The sequence below is a fragment of the Cornus florida genome, unplaced genomic scaffold (assembly GCF_030987335.1).
Source record: "Cornus florida cultivar Cherokee Brave unplaced genomic scaffold, ASM3098733v1 CherokeeBrave_3.0.0_Hap2_Chr08, whole genome shotgun sequence".
Taxonomy (NCBI): domain Eukaryota; kingdom Viridiplantae; phylum Streptophyta; class Magnoliopsida; order Cornales; family Cornaceae; genus Cornus; species Cornus florida.
Genome location: NW_026775578.1, coordinates 3,887,294 through 3,915,281, shown reverse-complemented (window position 1 = coordinate 3,915,281; position 27,988 = coordinate 3,887,294). Strand labels below are relative to the sequence as shown.

At 35.4% G+C, this 27,988-nt stretch overlaps 1 protein-coding gene across 2 annotated transcripts; it reads left to right on the top strand.

The window, feature by feature from the left end:
* Positions 1-170: 170 nt before the first annotated feature.
* Positions 171-26,057, top strand: LOC132268973 (methylcrotonoyl-CoA carboxylase subunit alpha, mitochondrial). Of its 2 annotated transcripts, XM_059769919.1 has the most exons (21): positions 177-594; positions 2,305-2,426; positions 2,745-2,892; positions 3,907-4,044; positions 4,312-4,407; positions 4,495-4,554; positions 7,390-7,482; positions 7,610-7,721; positions 8,970-9,074; positions 9,349-9,485; positions 12,035-12,269; positions 12,356-12,513; positions 12,656-12,772; positions 15,156-15,398; positions 15,491-15,580; positions 19,869-20,190; positions 23,945-24,066; positions 24,459-24,667; positions 24,774-24,948; positions 25,151-25,285; positions 25,717-26,057. In XM_059769919.1, exons 1-21 carry the CDS (start codon positions 265-267, stop codon positions 25,921-25,923), a joined length of 3,354 nt encoding a protein of 1,117 aa, XP_059625902.1. In that variant the 5' UTR covers positions 177-264; the 3' UTR covers positions 25,924-26,057. The 2 variants fall into 2 exon arrangements, with proteins under 2 accessions (XP_059625901.1, XP_059625902.1); XM_059769918.1 differs by lacking the exons at positions 19,869-20,190; positions 23,945-24,066; positions 24,459-24,667; ... (1 more) ...; positions 25,151-25,285; positions 25,717-26,057 and adding an exon at positions 16,585-16,866 and having other exon boundaries at positions 171-594; positions 15,491-15,586.
* The last annotated feature ends 1,931 nt before the right edge of the window (positions 26,058-27,988 follow it).

Here is a 27,988-nt window from a genome sequence, read left to right as displayed (position 1 = left end):
AAAAAAAAACATACATTAATTTATAACAAAAGGATTTGGACAACAGCTAAGCAGATTACTCCCATACCATATCCATAATGCCAAGAAAATGTTAAAAAGGCATGCAACGGAAACGAAAGTACAAAAGTAGCCCTAAATTATTTGACCACTAGGCCTAACTTATATTTTTTGGTAAGTGTGCTTATCCGTTTCTTTTATTCGTTCTTCGCATCTCTCTCTCACATTCACTTCCAAGTCCAAGAGTACACTTACAGAACTCGAACCATGTCATCAATGGCGTCGATAATTCGCCGAAAACTTCACCACAAATCTTTTATTTTTCAACAAAGATTGTTCTCTGCATCACCAGAGAACAAGAAGACTCAAAGGATTGAGAAGATTTTGATAGCCAACAGAGGCGAAATAGCGTGTCGAATCATGAGGACTGCAAAAAGATTAGGGATTCGAACCGTCGCGGTGTACAGCGACGCCGATAGGGACAGTCTCCACGTGAAATCCGCCGACGAAGCCATTCGAATTGGTCCCCCACCGGCTCGGATGAGTTATCTCAAGGCTTCGTCGATCATCGAAGCTGCAGTTCGGACTGGCGCACAGGTAATGGTCATTCTGTATCATTTCGTTTTGTATTGATTCCAATAAACTTTGCATTCGTGTTTTGAAATTTAAAGCATATTGAACGGTCGTTTGTTTGCTTAGAAAAGTAGAATAGGAAAAGAAAATTAAAGAAAAGAAAAGGTTATGACTGGATGTAGGTTTTCTTGTTTGGTCATTCTATTACTCATTGCATGTTTCTATTGTCTAGTCATTGATGATTTATTTACAAGATACACCCATACGTTCTTGGTAAATGACTGCATCACTGTTGGACGATGTTGGTACATGACTTCATCATTGTTGGATTGCAATTGCTTTTTTTTTTTTATAGCTATTATCTTTTTCTAGAACCTGCTTCAAAAGCACATTTACAGTTGATAGTTACATGGCAATTGATTTTATTTTTAAATGTGTAAGATTTCATTATAAGGTGCCAAAAGGGTCGCGACCAAGTGAAAATGAAGTATACAAAATTGAAAAACCTGTGTGTCAAAACATAAAAGGCTCCAAAGAGGGATTTACTCTTCCCAATACCTTTCAAAACAACGCATTTCAAATTTTCTTCTAACCAGTGAATCAAAGCATCCTTTCCCTAAAACAGCAGTGGTTGTTTTCCTTCCAAACACACCATGTGACGAAATGCAGGCTACTTTGCAACCAACTTATCCACTTCAGCTAATTATACTGCCCCTCCAACTCTCCGGCAAAACACCCACCGATTTGTGAGAAACCCAACTAACCCTGGAAAGAGGAACTAAAGACCGCATCTCCCTAGCCACCTTGCAATGGACGGGAAGGTGATTCACTATTTCTCCACCTCTTTGCACATGCGAAATTAATTTGAAAGATATATTCTTGTCATTTCAATTATGTGTCTTTAACTATTTCCAACATGGTCTTTCTTTAGTGATTATTCTGATTTTTTTTTTTTTTTTTGATAGTTCAAGGTTAAATGCCTCATCTACATCTTTTGCCTCGAAACACATTGACAGAATAAACTGTTGAGGTAGGCTTCATTTAGAGTCTCTTACCTCTTCTTTTTGGGTTTACTTGGGGGTTGGGCAGCCTCTTTAGGCCCTTTTTACCTTTACGTACCGAGCACTAGTACCATCATCCAGCAGATATCACAGTGAAAAGTACGATTTACTTCCAAGTAAGCCAATATAATAACCTAGCAACTTTAGCCTTGGTTAGGATCAGTTCTTATACTTCTTGAGCTTGTATGGGGAATGGATTGGGGAGAACTCTGTTCCTATATGTATGATTGCTTGTTCATTTTTCTTTCATCATTTTTGTGATTGCCCACTGCTTAGTATTTTTCTTTTTTCTTTAAGGATATCTCAACCTTCCTCCTGTATTGTTTTCTCTTATTTTTTAAATAATATTTAATTTATTGTTTGACATCTTTGAATGTTTCAATAATTCTTCGATTGAAGGTAAACTAATATTTTATCTTTTGTATATCAATGAAAATTGCAGTTCTAGAGTTGATCGTATGGGTGCTTCTTCCCCCTCCTATTTCATTTTACATTAATAAAGTAAATCTAGTAGCATGAATGTATTTATTGTTGCCTCCTTTTGTATTATTATTGGCTCATTGCTTATCACACTCTGTTGAACTTATCTTTGTTGCATTGATAGATGGTTTGCTTAGTGTTTTCGCACTTGAAGGACATGCTTTCAGAGTGGATATCTTCTTTTGATAATTAGGCTATCCACCCGGGCTATGGTTTCTTATCAGAAAGTGCTGAGTTTGCTCAACTTTGTGAAGATGAGGGTTTTACCTTTATTGGACCTCCTGCATCTGCAATACGGGACATGGGTGATAAAAGGTACAAACATTGGCTTCATACAATCATACCTTCTCTCTTTATATCCTGTTTTGGTCTGTAGCCCTTTTCTGTGACTTTGTTCTTAATTCCTTTGCACAATTTTCTCCATCCTTCTCTTCCACTCTTTCTCTTTCTTTCTCCCTCTCTCTCTCTCTCTATATATATATACATATGTTGTATATGTTGGCCGAGGAGGGCAGGATAGAAAGCAAATTAAAATCTTGCTCACTCACACTTTAATATTCAATATATGAATTCTGAATTTATTTAGAAAATTTTCATATATATTTTTATTATTATTATTTTGATGTTTACTAGTGCATCAAAGAGAATAATGGGAGCAGCAGGAGTACCACTTGTGCCTGGATATCATGGTGAGGAACAAGATATTGACCTTATGAAGTCAGAAGCAGACAAGATTGGATATCCTATTTTGATAAAGCCCACACATGGAGGTGGAGGAAAGGTTTGTCATCTATTGAATATTGTTGAAAATTTTCATGATAGAATTGCCCAAACAAGAGTTAAACAGACAAGAGAAGAAAAATCTGTTCAAACCAGTAAAACCACACCCAACCAAGAGGACAAAGATTTTAACGTTGAAAAAATTTGTAAAGGGAAAAAAAACATGGAACAAAGTTGCGAGAGATCATTATGAATACTAATCAAGAATACAATGCTCCGAAGAGCTTACACACAATTCTGCTATAAAACTCTCTATTTTCATTTTTGGAAGAAGAAATGCCTGAAGAAACAAACAGAGGGAGGGCGAAGCTTAGTTGTTGCCGAAAACTCTACAAACAAGGGAAAGAAGAGAAGTCCTAATTAAAAAAGAAGAGATTGATAACAAAGAAACACAGCTAAAAATAACTAAAACCTCTCCTGCTTCATTTTCGTACCGTTGACCAATATATGTACTTCGTGACTTCATTCCTTTTTTATGTTTTCAAAATTTTGATCTTTTGCTTTTTCACCTTTGTTTTATCATTACCTTCATGAAAATGTGGGTCCATTAAGTGAGGAGCATGCATTCCGTAAATTTCCAAATGCGAACAAAAGTGAAAAGATTATAGATTCATTGAAAATTTAGGCAGCAAAATGTGTTGTACAATTGGAATCTAGTCTACTGAATATTTTTGTAATGATCTACTACTTGACCTTATTTTTCTAGAGTCAATAATGTTGGCGACATCGGTATTGAAAGTGAACATCTGATACAATATTTTAATCATATTTTCTTTTTCGTGTTTAGTAACTCAAATGCAACTTTAATTGAATACCTTCATATACAAAGCTAATAATAGCTGTTGCGCCACGTGTTCAGTGGGTTCAAAGAGTTAAGTTGGAGCATAAAAGGATGATGATATAGTTTATGTTACAGCATTTAAAAAAAAAAAATCTAAAGTAGGAGAATTGTTTTATGTAACATATTTTATCTTGTTTGATAATTTCATCCCTCTGCTTGTCTGCCCATTTTCAGGGCATGAGAATTGTGCAAGGTCCAAATGAATTTGTTGACTCTTTTTTGGGTGCACAACGTGAGGCTGCTGCTTCTTTTGGCACAGATACAATATTGCTAGAAAAGTATATCACACAGCCAAGGCACATAGAAGTCCAGGTGCTCTTATAGGTTTACATTTCCTTTATTTATCATTTCTTGTCTAATTAATCGCTCATATTAAGTGATGTTGTTTGCAAAATTCATCCTCTTTTCTTCACAATCAAATTCCGCATAAACTTTTTTGGTTAGTATATTGGATGACACAGAAGCTGTTCTTTAGTTTATTTAGTGGGTATGTCACTATGTCATGATAAAAAGTTATTTGTTATTATTTTTTACGTGGTGGTTTTTATTTATTTATTTAGAATTTATTCAATGTCATAGATATTTGGGGACAAACACGGCAATGTCATACATTTATATGAGAGAGATTGCAGCGTGCAGAGAAGACACCAGAAGATTATTGAAGAAGCCCCCGCTGTAATTCTCACACTATTATATTTTTGGTTGAGGTTTGTTATTGTAGATCTGCTAGAGTTGTAACAGAACCTCATTGATGCATTGCAGCCTAATGTCATTAATGACTTCCGCTCCCACTTGGGTCAAGCTGCCGTATCTGCAGCAAAGGTGACTTGTTTACGAATTAGTTGCTATGTTCTTTAATATTTGTAACCTTTTCGCAGATGACATGAGTAATTCAAAAAGAGTTGAGATTTGTTGACTGACCTGATTTATTTCTGGGATGCATTGTTTAAAAGGAGCAAAATTGCCAAGATCATCAAATTTTGTTTTCCTAATCTCTCATATTTACGGGCTGTCAATATAAGCTCTGAAATTTTATGAAAATTTTGATGGCTGTTCATAATATTCAAATATCTTGTTTCGAATATTTGAATTCTAACTTCCGAAAAAAGAAGTGAATCTTCCTTGCTTTTCTTTGTCATGATTTAGACCATGCTCCCACCTATGTTATCCGGACTTTCTTGTTCCTCCAAGGTACCTGTGGCCATGTTGACACAACACGATACAATAAAACACATAATGAGTATAGAAGTTGTGTTCAACACATGAATCTACACCAAACGTGCTGATACTCTACATGAGTGGTCATTCCAAAATGGGCAGGTTGAGTCCAGTGTCATTTCTTTAATTTTTTCATCCAAAACACCCTGAACATGTTTTTATTTATTTACTTTTTTTTTGCCATGGTCTGATTTGCCAACATTTTATAGTTCAGGTTTTTTTTTTGCCATATAAGGGGGTATTTTTAAAAATTGTGATAGTTCAGGGAAGTAGTTTTCAATTTACTGATATTATATATTTCCTTTCAAATATAGTCTATTATATGTTGCGCACCTTGCTTGAGAGAAGGCAAGTCAAAAGCTTGTTAAAGGTAACATAAATATTCTTGAGACCCATATGTATTTATAAGTTCGCCATATAATATGTTCATGGGCTAGCTGAGCCTAGCTTGGGCAATCTTGGTTTCGCTTACTAAGTGAAACAAGCCTTATAACATAACGTTGAATCATAAAGGTAACATAAAAAGTCTTGAGACCCATATATATTTATATGTTAGCTATATAATATGTTCATGAGCTAGCTGAGCCTGGCTAAGGCAATCTAGGTTGCGTTCACCAAGTGAAATGGTCCTCATGACATGGCTCAAGCTTAGCTTATTCACTGCTTGAATGAAGTCAAAAGAGCAGTTTAGCAAGCCGTGTAGAGCAGTCCATGAACAACTTGAGTCATTTGCCGTCACAGTCACAAGCCTAGTTAGTAAATTCGCGAATGATACACAAATTGTACGTGTACGTTCAATTCTTTAGGAAACACTCCCATTTTCCGTTCAGGATGGAATTTAACCCATATAAAATTGTTTAATACCTCTTGATACGTCTAGGTCACCCGTTTAATTTGTGTTTTATATTTCTTAATATCCTAACCATTTTCCCTTTCCCTTTGCAATCTAATTCTATATTTTTCTCAAACCCAAATTCACATCTTAATACACTTTTTACGCCGGTTGGCACCTAAAATGCTGGGACAATTTTTACACCGGTTGGCACCTAAAATACTGAACAATCTTGTATATGTAAGGATCGGATGAATACAATGATGATAGAAAAATTCAACACACTAAAAGCACAAGATTTGGAGCCATTTGATCTCGACAAACTTAGTGACCACCTTGAATATAATGATCGTGAAGAATGGGAGGATTATTCCTTAAAGGCCACAAATATTGTCACGAATGATGAAGATTTTTCTTGGTTTGATGTTAGGCTCTAAATTTAGGGCAAATTTTTAATTTTTAAGATAAATATAGTTGATTATTTGAATGACAATTTTTTTTTTATTAATTTTGTGATGAACTGATGATGTCATGGTTATTGATTAATTATTTTTAGTTAGTTTATTTTCCGTGGTTATTGTAATGACAATTTGCATAGAATGTGTATTTATTTTATTATTTGTAACATTTTCTTATTTATTTATTTTTATTTGTTACATTTTCTACTATTATCTTTACAAAGATATGACATATAAGAAAATAAATAAAATGTATATAGCCGAATTTTTGGTCCCGAACCATATTACATATTTTTACTCATACATTTCCCTATTTGTATTTTTATATTTCCAGTTTTTGGCCGAATTTTTGTAATGTATTTTTCCTTAAAAATCGAAATATACTTGTACTTTCCTGAATTGTATTTTACCAACTACGGTCACAAGAACCATCCCCCTTCTTTTTTGGAATGTTCTTCATGTCAGCTGTTTGTTTCCTCTTGTTATATGCTAGCTCATCCCTCTTGTGCACACTGTTAACTTGATTGACACAAACTGGGATATAATAACTTCACAATACCATATTAAGTTTTTTCTCCTCAGTACATTCTGTTGCTTTACCTCTAATGCATGTTAACTTTGTTCATTTAAGTTCTATATCATGAACTTAATCATCAATTGAATTTTATCCCAAATTTTTTAATAGTACTTGGGCTTGATATTTTTAGGGTGGCTTTGTGAATGGCTTATCTCTTGATGCAGTTTTAGACCTGAATGCTGATATGCAACTAATCATGAGGGTTTTCTGGTTTTTAACGTGAGTTTATTTTCAGCTTTTGTTTAAAGGTTGATGCCCTGTGTTCTGTCTAAAAGCGGTTGAAGATGTTTGTCATCTGGTCATTTGCCCAGCATACGCTGCTACATGCTTTACTGTAGCACCATTTATTAGCTTATTTGTACTCAGAGATCAGCACTACTTCCAACACCCTAGATAGGTGGGACCAACATAGGGTAATGGCTTTATTGTACCAAGAAAGCACTTCATAGGTTTTTCTTAATAGTTTTTGCTATTATTTTGTATTGGACAACTAGTTCTTCACATGTCAGCATGTTCTCTTAAAGACTCCTTTCAACTATTTCACTAATATGGCAGCTCCTGTCTGATTAAAGGCTGTTGGTTATTACAATGCTGGCACTGTGGAGTTCATAGTTGATACTCTCTCGGGACAGTTCTATTTCATGGAGATGAACACCCGTCTTCAGGTGCTTTGATCTCTCTTTTCCAACATCACCACCCCCCCCCCCCCCCCCCCCCCCCCCCCCCCCCCCTCTTTTTTTCCCACATGCTCAACAGCAACTAAATGTGGACCATATGTACTGATATATGCAGGTTGAGCATCCCGTGACAGAGATGATTGTTGGTCAAGATCTTGTAGAGTGGCAAATACGTGTTGCAAATGGAGAATCTCTTCCCATGAGTCAATCACAGGTGCCCTTATCAGGTTAATTTCTACCTTCTCTTTTTTGTCCATAATAAATTGTATTTTTAGTTTCTGTGAATCCTTGTCGCATTCTAATTTTGAGAATCCATGAATCTGCTGTTTATAACTAGAATGAAGGCAATCAACCACCTTATTTCTGCATTAGAGCTTTCTTACATAACAACCTGACACATGAAAAGGAAAAGGATGCAATAGCCATTATCAAATTCAAGAGGGCTGCAATCACCAAAGCTACTATAGTTTGAAGTTTCAAAAGATACGGACCATGTGCTGAGAATTCGTAAAACAAAGGACATTGCTGTTTGGCTTCATAAGCTTCCTCAGACCAAAATATAAGGGTTACAACGTGGCCTGCACGTTTAAATGGGCACAAAAAGAGTATCCCAGGCTGTTTTATGCCAAGAAGTTGATCTCAAAATAAAGCCTGCTCCTTCTCATGGCCTGGAAGTCTTGTAAATTCCTTTAAAAACCAAAAGACTGCATCTTCAGAACCACCTGTGAAGGAAAAACATAGGCACATGACCTTTTCTAATTGACTCTTAGCCCTGCTAAATTAGATGCTGAAATAATCAGATTAGGCATCTTCTTTCCCCTTAACCAAAGAACAGAAATAAAAATCAACTCGGTAGAATAGGATATCACTGCGGACTGTCTGCATAATTAAGAAGGGTACCATCAGCAACTCAATTTTCTCTTCCTCGATCCATTTATGATCCTTGGCCGAACCTCAATCCAATCACCCAAGTCAGAAAACCCAGATTGTCCACTCAAAATGGTGAGGAAGGATGAGAACCAGATCTTTTAACCTGAGAGTGCTTAAAAAGGAGTGAAAGACGACTCCTGTATATGGCGAAAGATGCAGCCCTCAATGAGAGAAAGATTCCTGGTCTTTCTATGCCTCCTTGGTGGTAAAAGATTAGGGATTATTTCCAAAGAAAAACCTGAAACAACAATGGATTTCATGGATACCTTACCAACCTCTAGAGCATGTTGTCCCCCATAGCACCTTGGGACATATGCAGGTCATTCAGGTTTTCAGATCCTGTGACAATATACTAATATAGTTATTAATAGCCCGACTTGTCTGAGTATGATCAATCCAGTTCCTTTTCTTGCACGTGTTTGGAAATGATTTTGAACTTTCTATCCTTCATGAATATTTGAACTATTATTGTGCATTTTTTGTTGGGTGTGTACTTAAACTTACAAGATTTCCTACATGTTTTTAATTTCTCAGTTTGATGACAGGTCATGCTTTTGAAGCCCGAATATATGCTGAAAATGTTCCAAAAGGATTCCTTCCAGCAACTGGAACTCTCCATCATTACCATCCTGTTCCAGTCTCGTCAACAGGTATCATCGTGTATCTTTGGTGATTCTTCACTCAGATTATCATTACGATAAAAAAGCCCTAATCTGATAATTCTAACTGTCATTCAATTACTTACCCTTTTGGGGTAATATTTCCCCTGGCTCTATTGAAATGAAAGGCATAGATAAGATTGTTAGGATTGCCCATTGGCCATTTGTAATGACTTTACTTTTGAGTGCACCCATTATTTTTCCTCCTTGTCCCTTGGCATATTCTTTGTGTTTTTCCTTTTGTTGAGTCTACGACATTTTGCAGTTCGTGTTGAGACTGGAGTTGAACAAGGGGACACTGTGAGCATGCATTATGATCCCATGATTGCTAAGCTTGTAGTATGGGGAGAAAATCGAGCTGCAGCATTAGTTAAATTGAAGGACTGCTTATCAAAGTTTCAGGTATAACTAACAAGGAAGATGCATCTTCAACACATTTTAATTGTGTTTGCAATGTTTGGTTGTTACCTCTGCTTGAGGGTGTACCTGGAACCTGTGAACGATGTTTCGTCCCTTTAAATGATAAATCCTTTATTGGATGCCTATAATGCCACTGGATCAAGTATGTTGCAATGCTCTTAACGAACAAATATTTCTCAATTCTTTTGGATGATTAAGAAAAAAGTGTGATCATTTGAAGATGGTCTGAATGGTTTACTTGGTTGACGTTTGGCTTGGGAGATCCCTTTGAGGAACCAACCAATTAACAGAATGCTCTGTTTTTGCAAAAACATATAACTTATTAATTTGGGCAAATTAGCCTGACCTCCACAGAGGTTTGTCTTAATTACTCTTGGCTCAAATTACTTGGTTGACTTTTGACTTTGGGTACCCCTTTGATGAACCAACCAATTGACAGAATGCTGTGTGTGTGTGAAAGCATACAACTTCTTTATTTGGGCAAATAACCCCGACCTCCATGGAGGTTTGGCTTAATAGCTCTTGGTGCAAATTTGTAAAAAAAGTTTGGTCAATGTCCCTTGAAGTTTGTTTGAAATTACTCTGACCTTCCCTATTGTTAGTTGCCTATTAGTCCAGTTAAAAGCCAACTAAAGAAGTACCATGAAATACCAAAACTACCCCAGTACAACAAAATGTCTAAATGAACCTTTGAACTATTTTAAATAATCATTTCAACCATGATTAGTTAGACCAAACTTCCGTATATGTGATCACTTAACCATCCCATCTTCATCTTTCTAAGGTTCAATATTTTCTCTCTCTTTTTAGGATATTAATCCTTCTTATTTCTACAATTTCTTGGAAATTTCTTACACTTAATCTTCTGATAAAGCTTTTCAATTTTCAATACTTCAATGATAAACTTCAAATTTAAAAAATTTCATAATATATATTTGAATTCATATAGATAAGGTGCATGTAAATAACTATAAAAATATAATTACGTATTCTTTTAGAGTTCCAACCTGATCTACTTTTCAATGGAGCCCATGGCTGAAAATCCTAGCAATTGACTCCCAAGTGTTCCGCTCATACCCATACCTTAGACCATCCAATCATCATCATAAATCCCAATATCACAATTGCAACAACAACAACAATTTGCATCATTTCTTGAAAGCCCACTCGTGTCCCCAAAAGCTAGAGTCCTTTGTGAAATTCTCAGCAGAGCCTCACTGTATTTCAACCCCTACCTGAAATTGTCAAAGAGGTTATCACGCTCTCATATGGTTCTCCGATGGCTGCAGCGAGAGAGGTGGTGCCGGCAAGGTGACGGCGAATGATTTAGCAGTGGTGGTGGGTATTAGAGGTGGTGGTTTTGTTGGGTCAGCAAACCAGTGGTGGTGATGTTCTTTTGATAATTTTTTAGTGTTTTTTTCAATTCGACCCTAGGGTTAAGATTTTTGTGGTGTACACTGGGTGGTGGTGATGATGGAGAGAGATAGAGAGAGAGGGGGGGACTGGTGGTGAAGAGATAAATAGAGATAGAGTGGAGAGTGGCAGCGGCGGTGGAGTGACTAAGTTTTGGGTTTCTCGTGAGAATAAATCCTTTGAGAACAGAGTGTTTCTGAGAGAGAGAGGGAGGGGGTAGTCTAGTCCTTCAAAGTTTTGGTCATTTACATTTGCATGGCGTCGTCTTCTATTGATATATTAAATTTTGGGGGTACTTTGGTAAATTCACAGATGTCGTTAACTCTCTTAACGGTTCATATAACTCTTGACTGTCTGACGTGTGTCAAGGTTATTTCTTAAAAACTGTAAACTGGAGGTAATTAAGGGAAACCTCTGGGGAGGTTGAGGTAAATTCGCCCTCTATGTTACATTAACCCTTCAAAAGTAGTGAAGTATCCGTGTCGGATACATATTGCTCAGACATTGGTATGGGATATGCGTCCGACACTTTTGGGTGGACACGTAGTTAAAAACCATATCCAATCATTCAATTATATTACATTATTAATTTAAAATGAGTTAAATGCCTATATTGAGCACTATATTAGATAAAAACATTACTTTACTTTAGAAAATAAAATTAAATAATTAAATACAATGAATATTTAGTAGCGTCCATGTGTCCTTCTGTTTAGAGATCTGACACATCCGACGCATGGATACATACCCATGTCCGACACACATACCCAAGTCCAGGTAACATAGTCCGCCCTAATTAGCGCACCATGCTACAGTCGGAATCTGACTATCTACTCACTGCCATTAGCTTATTTATATTTTAATAATATAAAAGATATTATATATCATACATGTTACAATATTATTTAATATTAGATAATATGTTATATTTATAATATAAAACGTACATTCTTATGGTTTAGTAGATCACTCTACTGGTTTTCTTCATTGATAATTCACGTCTGACAAATTCTACTGTTAGTAGAATTGTTTTTTAGTGTTAAATCTTCTTTCTGAGACATATATGATATTATAGAAGCTTCTTAATTGAATTACCTATGGTGTTTGCTTCTTTGCAGGTTGCAGGTTTGCCAACCAATGTAAATTTTCTCCTCAAACTTGCAAACCATCGGGCCTTTGAAAATGGCGAAGTTGAAACTCATTTTATTGAGAACTACAAAGATGAATTATTTGTTGATCGGAGTAATTCATCATCAGCACAAGAAGCATATGATTCTGCTAAACTTGGTGCATTCCTGGTAGCTGCATGTGTTTGTGAGAAGGAACATGCATCTTTGAAGGGCCGTCCCTGTGGTAATTCAAGGCTCACGACCTCATTTAGGGATATATGCTAGTTAATCCCAAAATTTATCTTACTTTTTGTTTCTGTCATTGTGTAGGGGGGCTTTCTATTTGGTATGTTTATCCCCCTTTTAGAGTTCATCATCGTGCTAGGCGTACAATGGAATTTGAGTTGGACAACGGATATGATAAAAGTGGTTCATGTCTTATTCCACTTTCGGTCACTTATCAGCCAGATGGGAACTATTTCATCGAGGTAATCCTTTGTATATCTGAAGAGAGAGTTTTGGTGATAATTTCTTGTATCTTTACTTCAAGAAAGTGGTCAATCTTTTCTCCTTTCACTTTAAGTAATCCTGTCCTCAAGTTATTTATCATGTAACTCAATATGCTTGCAGACAGGAGAAAGCAGTTCCCCTGGTTTGGAAGCCAAAGTATCACATTTAGGCAACCAGGATTTTAGAGTTGAAGCTAATGGTGTGAGCATGGATGCTAGTCTAGCTGTTTATTCCAAGGTACAGTTTATATGGGTGCATTTTCCCCTCAATCAATTGCAAGTTAGCAGTTGATATGCTCTTGCCAGCAGTAGTGTTGTTGTTTGCCTAGAATCCTACTGCAGCTGAGCAATGTGTTTTCTGTTTGGATTACTGTTGCTAATGCATGAAACTACATTTTTTGGGTGCTATAAAACTCCTTTTTCTCTGGGGTCTATGCATATCCTACACATGCCAGTACTTTGTGTTCTGTTTCAGTGATGGAGGTATTGCATATATGATGATGGAGATCCTAGTAGACTAGGTTAGGATGAAAACCGAGGCGGTGTTAGGAGAGAGAAAACAAGTTGCAGTAATAGAGAATCAAGAGAACTATAAGGGCTCCATTGCCTTTGTAGTAGTATTTCAAATATCTGTTTCAGTTGCAAATAGGATCTAAATCCGTGAGTGTTGTCCTTGATATAGGACATGTGTAACCCTCAATTCCAGGAACTATGTGCACATAAAGGGTTGTAGCATGCGCAACAAGGTGATGTGGTTAAATGGAGATACTTGCACAACGTGGGAGAATAACAGTGTCTGAGAAGTAACTTCCAGAAAAAAACAGTATCTGAGAGGTCATGCGACACCTCTCTCTAAAGCAGGCCAAGGTGTAGATTCAAAGTGAACACACCTCGAGGAACTCTTGCCTTCAACCACCAAGTCATAAACCTCTAGATACCTGGGTGGACCGTGGCATAATCCAGGACTTCCTCCATGGCTGTGCACTGAGCTTGAGGAGCTCTCTGGACCCACTCTAAAGCAGGCCAAGGTGTAGACTCAAAGTGAACACACCTCGAGGAACTCTTGCCTTCAACCACCAAGTCATAAACCTCTAGATACCTGGGTGGACCGTGGCATAATCCAGGACTTCCTCCATGGCTGTGCACTGAGCTTGAGGAGCTCTCTGGACCCAATCTTGATCCAAGTAGGTATAATATGCATTAGGATGTATGCACGGTAAGATGGATTTTTGATGGGACAAAGTGATGCAATGAGGATTCTGTTTGAGAAAACCAACTGTGCAGCTAGAGATTTTGCCTCTCGGGGGGTCAAAAAGTGCATGGTGGTGGAGATAGCCTTGTTGATGGTGAATATTATATTGAGAAACCTTGCTTTGTCCCATTTGTCGAAGTTTGAGATGTGGGCACCACGTCATCAACCGAGGAACCAATATAAATGGAGAAAACACTTTATGTAGATGTATCCACCTGTGCGTGGCAGAGAATGGATACTCATCAGTTGGAGGGTGATTCTTGGTTAGATGGAGATATGCCCGTGTTGGTTGCTGCCTTGGTGCCACGTGAGGACGTGTAGAGTTCCATGGTAACTACTATTTGGGACAGACATGGCATGGACATGACATAGAAAGGCATGTGTAGTGCCTACATGACGACTAATGGTGCCAGTACCAGCATTTAGCCCACCTTTGTGACAGTAAGTATTTAGAATAAACTTTATTTGGTGTGAGCAAATGAATCAGGGATGTCATTGTCCTTAGGATGGAGAACACAACTTCTCTTGTAGGTAAACTTTATTTGGTGTGAGCAAATGAGACACCACAAAGCAGGAGACTCCAACTTTCATAGACAAGAATAGTGAAGCCATTTAGGCAAGTAATGCTGATGTTGCAACTTTCAGCGCAAGTAAATTCTACTGCCAATGTGAAAATATCTGTTTCCAACGGCCCTATTTTTAAAGGTTGCTGGTACTAATGGATTCTTTGTGGTCGGTCGTGATTGCTATGAAATAGGTGGAATTTTAACAAACTGCTCTGTTAAGACTAATTATCTTTCAGATGTGCTCATGAGATTAACATGTTCCATCATTGATTGAACCTTAAAGGAGTCTTGCTGACAAATTTGCCTCAGGCATCTTTCTTCTACCTTTTATCACTTTTTCTCTGGCATTCTTGATTTTTATTAGACACTTAATATTGTATTTCTTCTGTACATGTCGTGCAAGAAATTGAATGTGTGTTGTTTTTATGTATGTCATGATCTTGTTTGCCCTGTGGGCCCTTGCTAACCGTCACTGTATTGCGTACTGGAACTTTTGTCCTTCTCATGGGTTTAGTGTAAGGAACAAGGTTTTCTTCCTTTGGGATGGTAATCATATAACTCTATTTTGTTTCAACCCACTTTACAGCCATCCCCACTAACATATGGGGAGATTCAGTCTATAACTCCGCTGTAGCACTGGCAATTCCACGGTTATGATTCAGTTTATTTTTGGTTCTTTATTTTGGAAAATCTGTAGAAGCCTTCCAAAAAAAACATAAATAAAATAAGAGGGGGAAGCTTGTCTCTCATTCTCTATGTATCTGTGTGTATTGGAGTAAGAATTTCCATTTTCATTTTCCCAGGACCAAACTGAGCACCTTCATATATGGCATGGTTCCCACCATCATCACTTCAAACGTAAACTGGGTCTTGAACTGTCTTATGATGATGAGACCCAAGACAATCCTGCATTCGAGACAGCAAATCACCCTCCAGGGACTGTGGTGACTCCCATGGCTGGTTTAGTGGTCAAAGTTCTGGTGAAGGATGGAACAAAGGTCAATGAAGGACAACCTGTGATAGTCTTAGAAGCAATGAAGATGGAGGTTTGTACTAGAGCTGGCTACAATTTTCTATTTTCCATTGATTTTACGGAATTTGAAATCTTCTCCTCTCTTTTTTTCCCCCTATTTAATAGCATGTTGTGAAGGCACCAACTGCTGGGTATGTCTGCGGGCTTCAAGTCACCGTTGGCCAACAGGTTTCTGATAGTAGCATTCTCTTCAGAGTCTAGGTTAGTCATTTGTGATTTTAATATCATAATATTGGCATAAGATTCACCCTCTGTTATATATGTACTACTAATAAATTGGTGATAGGTAAAAACATGTTTGGTATACAATATTTTCATGTTAAATGGCAACCTTTTGTTCTTTTGCCTTAGAGATTGTAGTTTAGTTTAATGTTTGAGCACATTACCTTGTTCAACTATGAATGAAATATAATTTAATGAATAATTTACACACTCATGCACTTGTTGTCATGGTTTATGGTGGTGATCAGATATATTCCAGCACATTAAATTAAGTGTTTAAATTGGAATACAATCAAAACTATATGTTTTTACTTTGGCTAATTATGTTTTGTGCCATTTCACTTCTAACAGATCCTCTAGCTCACCAACCTTGAATTCTAGTCAAGATAACTGACGTTAAATTTCTGTGTGAACCCAGGAATATGAAGTAAGCTAGAGAATAAAAAAGAATTAGCGATCACTATAAAATTTATAACCTACAATTCACAATTTAAATGAGAAATGTTATCATATTGTTTGAGTTGTCATATCTCTATAGGTGAGTAGGTGTTCTTATCGATTGATACTATCTACACTAGTGGAATTATTATGTAAATCAGTTATATGTTCTTACCTTGTACTGACAAATCCGTTCAGTTAAAACGAATATATGTTTTCAAAGTTCTCTAAGTTATCCAGATTCAAGCATTGAGATTGAACTGCTCAAGTGATGTTTTCTTTAGCTTTTCGTCGTGTGAAATGATCAATTGATCATTATGTTGTAATAATTAGTGATTGATTTAGCACTTTGGAAGCTTTTAACTTTGTAGACCCTTAAATAATATTTATAACTTGGCATGTTCAGTCAATATATTTAATTAATAATGTTAATTATGCTTGACCAGGAACTGCTCTTTTGTAATTAGAGTAGTTACTGGTTTTAAATGTGTGGATTTTGGACGTTCTCAAATGCTGAATTAACTCATCTCCTTTGGCAGGACAAGTGAAGGTGGTTTCCGTTAAAAAAATAAAAATAAAAAAGACGTTCGAAAATGGCCCGAGAGTTATTTCTTGCCCGGGCATGAAAGTTCCGTTACAGTAATTGGAGTCGCGTGATCTGTAATTGCATTTCTATGGTAAGAAAATAACTCTTTTTTTCTTTTCTTTTTGATAAGCATGGTGAGATACCATGCCATGTTCAGGATGTAACCAAACAAAGCACTTTTACACTGTACTTGATTTGGAAAAATAAATCATATATATCTACTGATTTCCTTTTAGCTTGTCAAGTCATTATCAGTCATGCCTTTAAAAAGCATCCATGAATTTATGATTCTGAGATACCAGATTGATATGCAAACCAAGTATGTAATTCATTTTATAAAACTTTAATATTGGTTAGAGTTTGCCTATGTGATCAATTTATTGCAATGGAGATCATGAGACTGACTACTAACTTTCTAAAGGTACAGCAAAATACCTAGCTGGTAAGATGCCTCCCGTTGGCTCTTGAAGCGTATGGGTTTGAGTCTTGGCAAAATAGGCTGGTATTTTTCAATGATGTTACTACTGCAAAGTACCAGAATGCTATCATACTCACTCCTTCAATTCCAAATTCTCTTTCCATCGAATTCCACATAATGCATGCGTTGACGTATGAAAACACTAGTGGAAAAAAAATATGTTTATATTCTTTGTGACCGATTCAAGTCAATAACGCCACACGCTAAATGAATGGGACGGTTATTCAATGTTTTGGATCCGAAGACATTTCTTTATTTTATACACACAAGAAGTCGCGCAACTCATTTAGCATTTTGGGTGCGGAAAGGAGGATTCTTCCTTTGACGCAAGACACAAACCACTCGTTTGGTCTATGAATCTATATATATATATATACACACACATAGTGCGTGAAGAATCCGACATCAATTCAAGAATCATTGTTTGGCACGGATGATAACATGTCAGTTGGATGAGTACTGCATAGGGCAATCCCAACTTTGGATGGCATAGTGTTGTTGCATGATCCTGAGAATGACAGTGACAGCAAGGAATGTGCAAATGACAAATGACGGAACATACAATTGTATGTGGACTTTTTTTTAACTCATGGGTGACTCCGAAATCATAGACGCTGATATTCTATTCTATATTGTAAATATACATACTCATGCGTATATTATAATATTTTCTACAAAAATGTGTGTGAATAGTTTTATTTCTCCTTGAGAATGGAGAGCCTTTTATTATTTGATTAATGATACTTGCACTAATTGTATCGAATATTTTTGATTGATTATTTTATTTATGCATAATACATGTAAGTGGAGGGCATCACCTCTTTATTTATGCGATTTATTATAATGAATTATCAAATCCATTTATGCATAAATAAAAAAGTGAGACCTTCTATTTATATGTACTATACATAAATAATTAATCAAAAATATTCGGTGTAAGTTTCATTACTCTTATTAAGCAGAGGTTTAAAATAGAAAAGCGGACGAAGATGTTCATAAAGACTAGACAGTGTAATTTCCCCTACGCATAGGCTTAAAATGGAAAAGCAGACGGAGATATCCACATATCTTTGTTGTCCTTCTACTTGTTTTTTTTGGAAAAAATATATTTGTGGTCTTTTGTTGGTTTGCTTGTAAAAATGTAAACTATAGAATGATTTTATGCGTTCCCTTGGATTGCCCAAAAGTTCTTCTATTTGACCTTACCTATATATATATATATTTTTATTAAGATATGATTGGAACCATCTTGAATAAAACGGAATAGGTAGAAAAAAAGTGAAGCATAAAAAGAGAGCTTTTGCCAAATTTCAGATTTATTGTGAGTTATGCATAATTTTATGTTGCTATAGAGATAATTTTTCGACCATAGAAGGGTTGATGTTATTGTTTATATTATTTACTGGAAAAATAATTTATAGGCATCCAGGGCTTAGAATTCCTTCTTAACACAAGCTAATTAAATCCTAATTCAGTCAATTTGAAAATTAATAAAGATATTTAATTACCAATAAATTCATGAGACTAGAGGAGAAATTCTATATTAAGTCGAACAAGTTATCATATGGTATATGAGAATAGTTTAATGCTCTGTTGATTTGGTGTCACTGAGTATGCACTGAGTTTATGCTGACTCAAATCTTGATCAGCACACGCTCCCATGCACTATGCGGACTTCAGACCAGTCAAGACGGTAATCAATTTTTATGTCTAGCTAGGAATCAAAAGATTTAACAAATTTGATCCTCAAATCTTGATATAGAAATAATTAGAAAAAATTAAAATATTTAAATCCTCTTCACTACAGAGTGATTTTCACTCTGCCACTTTTTTCCTTCGCTTAACCAAAATTTCCTTTATTTTTTGTTATTTTCCTTTAGTTGCGCGAATTTCCTCCATACCGTACCAAACAGGTTATAGGTAACACGTGTGGAAAACGTAATTTTACTTTGTTCCTTTTCTCTCAGTATCTATCGACACGGACAACGATTTAAAATGCTTTTGTTTGATTTCGAAAGTTGAACAAGTCGTACTATATTTATATACTACTCCAATATACTTATATATATATATGGAGCAGCTATTTCAGGCGGTCCGCATTTCTATATTTTCTTCCCTTTCCCTCTACGTTCTGTCTTCTTTCTCTCTCTCAATTTTGTTCTGATCAAATTTTTAATTTTTTTTTTTTTTTTTTGACTTCAATCTCATCCAGAGAAGTCTTATTTTTCGCCTTGAATCAATCGATTCAACGGCTTAGGTCGTTTGATGATCAAATCATATCCTACATCCCGCAATTAGCTTGAGTTTTGCGCTCTCTCATATCTTTACTGGGATTTGATTTTTATTGTTTCTCTTTTTGGGGGCTTTTCTTTGATTCTTTCTTATACTGGGTCGATTTTAAATCTAGGTTTCATTTGATATATTGCAATATATATGGTATATCTTTTTCCGTAATTATCTATCTTGACACAGCACTCGTTTGTCTTGTGATTGTGCTGTTAAAATCTAGACGGTGAAGTGAACAGAGAAGGTTTTATTGATGTAACCATGATGGTGAAAAGTTGAGAGAACTCTCGTCCATCATATATATATATATATTTCCTGGTAATAACTCTGTATTCAATTTGAAATTCGGTTCAAGAGATTATTTGGTTTATTTGTGTTTGCTGTGTTTTGATCATCGTGTTTGAGTCAAAAAAATAAAAATAAAAATGGATGCTAAGAGTAGTGAATTAGAGAAAGGAATTGAAACGGTGAAGAAGTCTGATAGCCTTGAAGGAGACAGTGGGCCTGACAAGTCCAGTACCCAGGAGAAGGGTGGTTTGGAATCAAACAAGTTGAAGGATGTAGGAAGTTTTAGTAACAAGGATATGTTTTTCAGGGCAGATAAGATTGATTTCAAGAGTTGGGATATACAGTTGGAGAAGCACTTGAGTCGGGTTTATTCGAGGGACACCGGAACCCGATTGAAGAGGGAAGAATGGGAGATTGATTTGGCAAAATTGGACATAAGAAATGTTATAGCTAATGGGGCCTATGGTACGGTGTACAAAGGTGTTTATGATGGCCAAGATGTAGCAGGTAATTCATCTTTTATTCTGTATGGTGTCAATTGTATTTGGTCAATTAGACTGCCTTTTTCATATTGCTTTTTGTTCCTCAATTCATGCCTTCTTATCTTCCATTTAAATCATGTTCCACTAAATTTAGTTGTTTTGCTTATTACTCAGAAAATTGTATGTTTTTTGGAAGGTGGAAATTTATATTTTGTTGATGCTAACGAATCATCACTCTTTATGAATCTTCTTCCATATTCATCCATATTCATGTAACGTGTTTCCATTATTGTATGTGGTGTTTTTAAGAAATTCACAGAACTTGCCTGCTGAGACTTAACTGTGATATTCCGTGGCATAATAAACTAGGCAGGGATCAGCCTAAATTTATTGCTAACACAACGCATTACATCCTAACGATGTTTAAGTAGTGTATGCAATAACCTGGTAATTCTAATTGGCCCATGATTGAAATGCATTGGCCTCATCTGAAGGCTTTTAGTGGTGCCAGACATTTTAAACTTGCATACACAAATCATGTATCACCATCATTAGAAGGTTGTGACAAAATTCTACGGTTGACATCTACCTGACACCAGCACGTTTAAGTTTCCTAAATAACTTTAGCACTAGTTTCTGACATTTTTTATTCAAATATAAATTTTTTAGAAAATTTCCTATGAAATCAAGAAGAAATATGTTGTGAGATAGCAGTTGTAATTACTTTCAGATATCATTTCCTACTTGTTGAATATGTATTAAAGGTTTTTTGATAAGCAAAAATGTGTGAATTATTGAATATTAATTTGATCAAATGGCAGCTGACAAGTAAGACATCACTTTTTATATTTAAGAATTGTGCCAAAAACTCAATCATTGGACAGAATATGAAGTGACTTCTAAAATGTGAGGTGTCTTTCGGAGAATTACTCTTGAGATGTGTTCATCTAAGTTGTAAGTACCTTTGATTTTGTGGATAGACTTCTAAAAGCTGTATCCTGAGGCTTCTTTCATATAGCTAACCTCAAACCCAAGCCTCACATAGTTAAATGCATTATAAGATTACTCTGATGGTTGGCTGGGGTAGTGTTTGGTGTTCAATATTGCCGTCTATCTCATATGGAACCCATAATTTTACAATATGCCACATGTTGATACAAGCATCTACAAGTATCTACATACATGCAGCTAAATAGCATGTCTTTAATTAAACAAATTATATGGTCCTGTATCATCTCTTTTTGTAATTGCGATAATCATAAAATTCAATCATAGTTCTTATTGCTGTGTCAAAGAGACTGGAATTGGACATATGCATTATTTGAATAGGTTCCCCCCCCCCCCCCTCCTTTCTCTTTTTATTTTTAGTTTTTTTTATAATAAGAAAAGATTGAATCTCAATTTTTGTTTGTTAAATATTAAGATTTGGTGGTAAAAATTGGGATTGGAACTTTTTTTATATGATTTTCCATTTTATTCTCAAGGGTGAACCACTGTTTCGGTGTTCTGAAGCCATCTCTGCATGTTGTGTTTTTAAATTGCGAGTGTGATAACTGTGGGTATGAAATAGGTTGAATGACATATTTAAAGTGTGAACACATACCAATTTTTTGTTTTAATATTAGTCATTGGTGAGATAGCATAGCTGTGTCTATGTCGATGTTCCTTTTGGAATAAATAAGTGAACATAAGTGTAAATTCCAAGAGTGCTGGAGAGAAGAGAGAGCGGTAAAAACTTCTCTGATTTGGTCACTGAGCAGTTGGACAACTCTTCAGTCACCTAGTGTGATCCCTTTGACACGTCTTTTGCTCTACACCCTTCAAATTCCTTTCTTGGCATTTGTATTAGAGAGAGCGCTATACGTTGTTCATTTGACTCATTTCCTACCGTCGACCTTTTTGTAACCCAAAATTGAGTCAATTAGACTTGGAAAGAAAAGAGGTAGTGAAACCCTCTCATACCATTTCTATATATCCTTAGATGTAGGACGAGTGTCCTGCCTAATTCAATGATTAGAATAATGGAGAAGGGGGAGGTCTTTAAAAAAACCTATATATTCTTTTCCCTTTATTTGAGATTTCCAAGGATATGGGGCTTCTTGCTATGCTACTTAATGACCCTACTAGTTTTGACAAATAAAAGATTGACTCAGTTGACACATTGGAAATGGATTTTTATTTTTTGTAGAAGAGATATATAATTGTGAAGAAAAAATTTACAACCCAATTATGTAAAAGTTATTGAAAAGAGAAGAGGCAAGATATATTGAAGAAGGTGGTGGAAGAAGAGGTAGATATAATTTCATACCGAAAAGTACAGTTCATGTGTATTTAAATTATATCCATTTTTTATGTATTTTTTTGGTAGGTTATCTTTTATATATTTAAATTTACTACTTGTTCAAAAAGGAGGCTGCAGTCTGCCTTTGCGTGACACTGTGATAGTCTCAATATTCACTTCAGTTAATTTCGTAATTATGCTTATGCAATTAATTTTAGTTGTAACTTCTGTTTACTATTTTCTCTCAATTTATCTTACAATTACGTTTGTGTGTTATAACTTTCTATTAACATGTTTTCTGTTAATTTTAATATGGAATGGAATTATGTTCTGCCCGTTATTTACCAATTAACATGTTTGCCCTCAAATGTGACAGCGAACACACTTAGTTATATACATTGCTTAGAATAATTTTTTGTAAGGAATTTATTATAATTTGTAGTGCCAACGACGTCTGGCTATATATCAGATGTATGTGTTAGAAACTATATTTGCATGGTAGCAGTGATGTTGTGAATGTCTCCGTTGAAAATTTTATCCTTCTTCTTTGTGCCTTAATTTTAAATAATTTAACCATCTTACCTTAGCTTTATTCTTTTCATTTTTTTATAGCTATTGTGTGTTTGGTGAATTTTGGCAAGACAATTGAAAAGGGAAGTTGGTGCTTGTCTTCTTTCCGTAAGAGTATAACATATAAACACGCACATACTGGTAGATATAATAATATACGTATGGAAACTATGTCATGTGTAATGGTCTTATTTCAGCATTATTTATAATTTTCTTAGTTTCAAGAACATTTATTTTTTCTGGGGATCCCATGTGCGGCATGGATTATTGATTACCTGTTAGAAAATGACACTGTTAGTTATTGTTATAGTCATTAATAATAATATTTCATTATTAGATTCTTTTATTAGCTTATCAAAAAATAATAATAATAAAGAAAATAAAGTACATGGCCTTGTTCACATTAAATTTGTTGAGGCCTTGTCTCTAAAACACTGCTGTTTTATGCTACTGCTTTCTAACTTGTGCGGAGGTTTCTTTTTTTTTTTTCCCCCCTCTTAAGGCAAAATTTGACCTGCACTTCATGCTTTTGTTTGCCCAAAATTGCCATTTTATATCTTATGGTTAGTTTTCAATAGTTGGAACTAACTTCAAATGGTTGTGCATCCTAAACTTCAAAGTTATTTACACTACATATTGATTCATCATATTGACAGATCCATCTAACATCATTTCAGGGTCTATACATACGCATAATATTTTTTTATGGGTGTATGTATGTTCATATGCTTGTGAGATGCACATATTTTTTTGTCCATATATGATTATAGTATTTATTAGTGATACTACAAAATGTCATAGAATGCTGGTCGCCCTCAGTTTTTGTTGGGTAAATTTCTGAAACTTCAAAAAGTTTGGTTAAGAGCATTAGAGACACCTGTTCTAATTAATATTCACTGTTAATCTTTTTCTTTTTTGGATATTATAGTGAAGGTATTGGATTGGGGGGAGGATGGAATTGCCACAGCTGCTGAGACTGCTAATCTCCGGTCATCTTTTCGGCAAGAGGTTGCTGTTTGGCATAAGCTTGACCATCCTAATGTTACAAAGGTAAGAATTTTATTATATTTCTAATCTCCCTTAGCATGTATTAAAATACTGGTGTTGGTCACTGCAATACAATCTCAACGTGTTCATTGAATTTAAATTTAATGGTGTCGTGCATTTTTATATGATTTTAACTAGTCATACTCATGCATCATCATCATCATCCTTGCCTTTATCCATATGGATGGGGTCGGCTGACTGGTTATATATCATGACTATCATCACAAGAATTATGGCGCTGCCGGAGACTGACATTTCTGGGAAATGCACAATTTTACATGATAAATGACCTTGCTAACTAATTTTCAATAATCATAAAATTCAAGGAATTAGCTCAACTATATTCATTTCTTTCTCATTTTCTTGCCTTTGACATATATTATGTTCTGTTATAGTTTGTTGGCGCTTCAATGGGAACATCAAATCTTAAGCTACCTTCACACGGCACTTCAAATGATGTTCTCAATTCTCACCCTTCGAGAGCTTGTTGTGTGGTGGTTGAGTACCTTCCAGGCGGGACGCTAAAGAAATACTTAATTAGGAATTCAAGGAAGAAACTTGCCTTTAGGATTGTGATTCAACTGGCTCTGGACCTCTCTAGAGGGTGAGACTTGCTTATTCTGTTTCTTTACACACACACACACACACGCACGTATATTATTTTATTTTTTAACTAACGGTTCATGTTTTTTATGTTCTATCTCTTGCAGTATGAGCTATCTTCACTCCCAGAAGATTGTACATCGTGATGTTAAAACTGAAAATATGTTGCTGGATTCTCATCGAACTCTGAAAATTGCTGATTTTGGTGTTGCTCGAGTCGAAGCTCAAAATCCAAGGGACATGACTGGGGAAACTGGTACACTTGGGTACATGGCCCCAGAGGTTCTTGCACTTACTCTTCATTACTAAACTATTTTTTATTATGAAAAGCTCTATGAAGAAGCACATAATGTCATTAAACCTCAAATATTGCTTTGAATTTTGTATATTTGGTACTTTTGGGACTACAATTTAGTTGCTGAAGGTTCTTACCTTTTTTCTGTCTAGAATGCCAGAAAAGAAATCTAATCGGACAAATTTTTAGGTCCTCGATGGTAAACCTTACAATAGGAAATGCGACGTCTACAGTTTTGGCATATGCTTGTGGGAAATCTACTGCTGTGACATGCCTTATCCTGATCTTAGCTTTGCTGAAGTATCTTCTGCAGTTGTTAGACAGGTTTGTCTCTTTCATGTACTAAATGAGATTCTCAAGTGGTTTCTGCTCGTGTATGTATGTGATTCTCCTTTGTTGGTGCATGTGTAATTATGCAACATGAAATGAGGTGAAAAAGTCCAACCCAATAATGACATGTTTAAGTTGATTAAATTACCTTGATGGCCTGAAATGTTTGGAAATACTGCATTGTTTTTAAATATAAGAATTGAATTAAAAAAAAGAAATTGATGTAGAAGTGTTTTTTATGTAGTTTGTTGCAATAATGGTCTTAACATCTGGGTTGAACTTTTGTAGTTCTGGTCAGGTCAAATGTGAATGCATTTGTATGGTGCTCAAGCTGAGAGCACATGCATCCATGCATGCTAAACCTTACCTTGTTTCTGACTTTATACTGATGGGTTTTATTTATTTTTTTGAATTGATCCGGACAGAACTTACGACCAGAAATGCCCAGATGTTGCCCAGGTTCACTGGCAAGCATCATGCGAAAATGTTGGGATGGAAACCCTGACAAACGCCCAGAGATGGATGAGGTTGTGAAGTTGTTAGAAGCAATAGATACGAGCAAGGGAGGTGGCATGATACCAGAAGACCAGTCTCATGGATGTTTCTGTTTCAGCACAGCTCGTGGTCCCTGATCTTTTTTCCCTATATATTTCATTTCTGTTGACAAAGATGTCATAAAGCATCATTGCAAGTACAGATCGTTTTGGAACAAATTTATACTCATATGAAGTTTCTGTGTGGCATAAATGATTGAAATTTTTACTCATTTCAGTGTGTGGAAATGCAGCCCTTTATAATGTTGCATTGTTGCATGAGGCTTTGTGCTAATGGGGCTGTTGTAACATTTTTTAGGTCATAGCTGCAAGATTATTATCATTTGGCACATCTTTATCAGATGCCTGCCTTCTAAAATTAGAGCCCAGTGTGATGATAAATACTTCCAATAGCAATCATTCCCATCAAGACGATCATTCTCTTCTTCATTTTCGTCTTCCTTTTCTTTTCTTTTCTTTTTCTAAAATTGTTTTTTTATATATTGGCATCTATATGCATGCATTGCTTGTATAGGTGTAGTTCTGAAAATAGTAGATCAGATGGTGTTCATTTTTACTCTACAGTTACTTAGCAAATGCCAGAAGGAGAGGATGACTTGGCGAAGATTTGGTCAAGAATGTTGCAAAACCTGTGATTAAAATAAATAAATAAATAAAATGGAAGACAAAAAACTTTAGGGGTGTCTCACATGATGGTGGGGCTCATCCCTTACTGTACCCTTACTCTTTCTGTGATGCACAGATTAATCAGAATGTATGAGTCAGAAAAAGTTCATTTGTGTGAGTGAACTCCGCTCAGTTTTTGAGAGCCACATTGATAATGTTAAGAGACAGTGGATTTGAAATTGGGTTCCACCATAATCACTGATAAGCCCTAAAAGCACTGTGTGGCCAATTTGATTTTTGTCGGTGTAGATTGGTGATTGGAGTATCAGGATTATTCTAATTGTTGGTGGGAATACAATCTTGAATTGTACAGTGAATGCTTATCACAACACACAAAATCACAATGTGGATTCTTAATCACCCCATGTGTATCTCTGAATGTGGATTCTTAATCACATCCAAATACGTTGCCATGTGTCTCTCTGATCCTATATTGTGCTATGACGTCATGCTGAGTCGGCATGATATCTCAAGAGGATAGAATATAATGGGCTGTCACGATGTGAAAAGTGGAGCATATTTCCAAAACTACTTGCGCCGAAAAAGGATTGCATGGAAGACAAGTTTGTTCATGGTTGGCACTAGTGGGCCTATTAAGATAATCTGAGCCAATGCAACCCATGTTCACGAATAATGAACCTAAATGAGGAAAATCCAACTTTTGATTCGTCTGTTTAACGAATGTGTTTAACATCAACTTTAAACAAGTTTGAGCTTGAATTGTTTGATTCATTTAAAATTTTAAATGGAAGAAATATTTTTTTGTAAACAGAAATTTTATAATTGTTTGGTTCAATTTTTTTACTTTTTATTGTTCTAAAAACTTGAAACAAAATTGATTATTTTTTAAAGAAAAAAAAAGAAGTGTATTTTAGATTATAAAATTTTATATTTTCTAAAATTGTTATTTATTTTCAGAATTTTTGAAAATAGTTTAGATAACTAAATCAAAAATTTACAAACACGTATTCCAAGTGTGCAACTTGTGAAGGTTGACCGGTCAAAATTTCAAAATCTCATAACTTTTTATTTTTATTTATTTTTTTCCAATAACAAGAAACACTCCACATTTGCTTTTGTAGGAATTAGAAAAAAAACAAAAAAAAAATAAAAATAACATTAGTTGAAAAAAGAAAAGAAAAAAAGGAAAGAGTGATAACATTAGTTCGAAGTAATAAAAGAAATGATAATAATCGTATTTGAGAAAAGAAATGCTAATATTTTTAATAAAATTTTGTTAATATTAATTTTGCCCTTATTTTTATAAAAAAAAAATTTACTAAACATTTTTTTTTTTTTATTTCCTTCCATTTTGCATTATTTTCTTTTCCTTTCATTGTCATTGTACCAAACAATTCAAATCTTTTTTTTTTTTTTAACACAAACAATTCAAATCTTAACTATCCACTTGTGGCCCACAAGACTACCACGGGCCCTTGTTATAAACCCCATTATCTCTATAAAAGATTGGAATCGC

What these genes read in the sequence shown, in the direction of transcription:
- LOC132268973 (XM_059769919.1), top strand. Translation starts at nt 265, where the DNA reads ATGTCATCAATGGCGTCGATAATTCGCCGAAAACTTCACCACAAATCT. An exon ending in CTGCCGTATCTGCAGCAAAG is followed by an intron (nt 4,555 to 7,389) that starts GTGACTTGTTTA and finishes GTCTGATTAAAG; the next exon opens with GCTGTTGGTTATTACAATGC. An exon ending in ATGGGAACTATTTCATCGAG is followed by an intron (nt 12,514 to 12,655) that starts GTAATCCTTTGT and finishes ATATGCTTGCAG; the next exon opens with ACAGGAGAAAGCAGTTCCCC.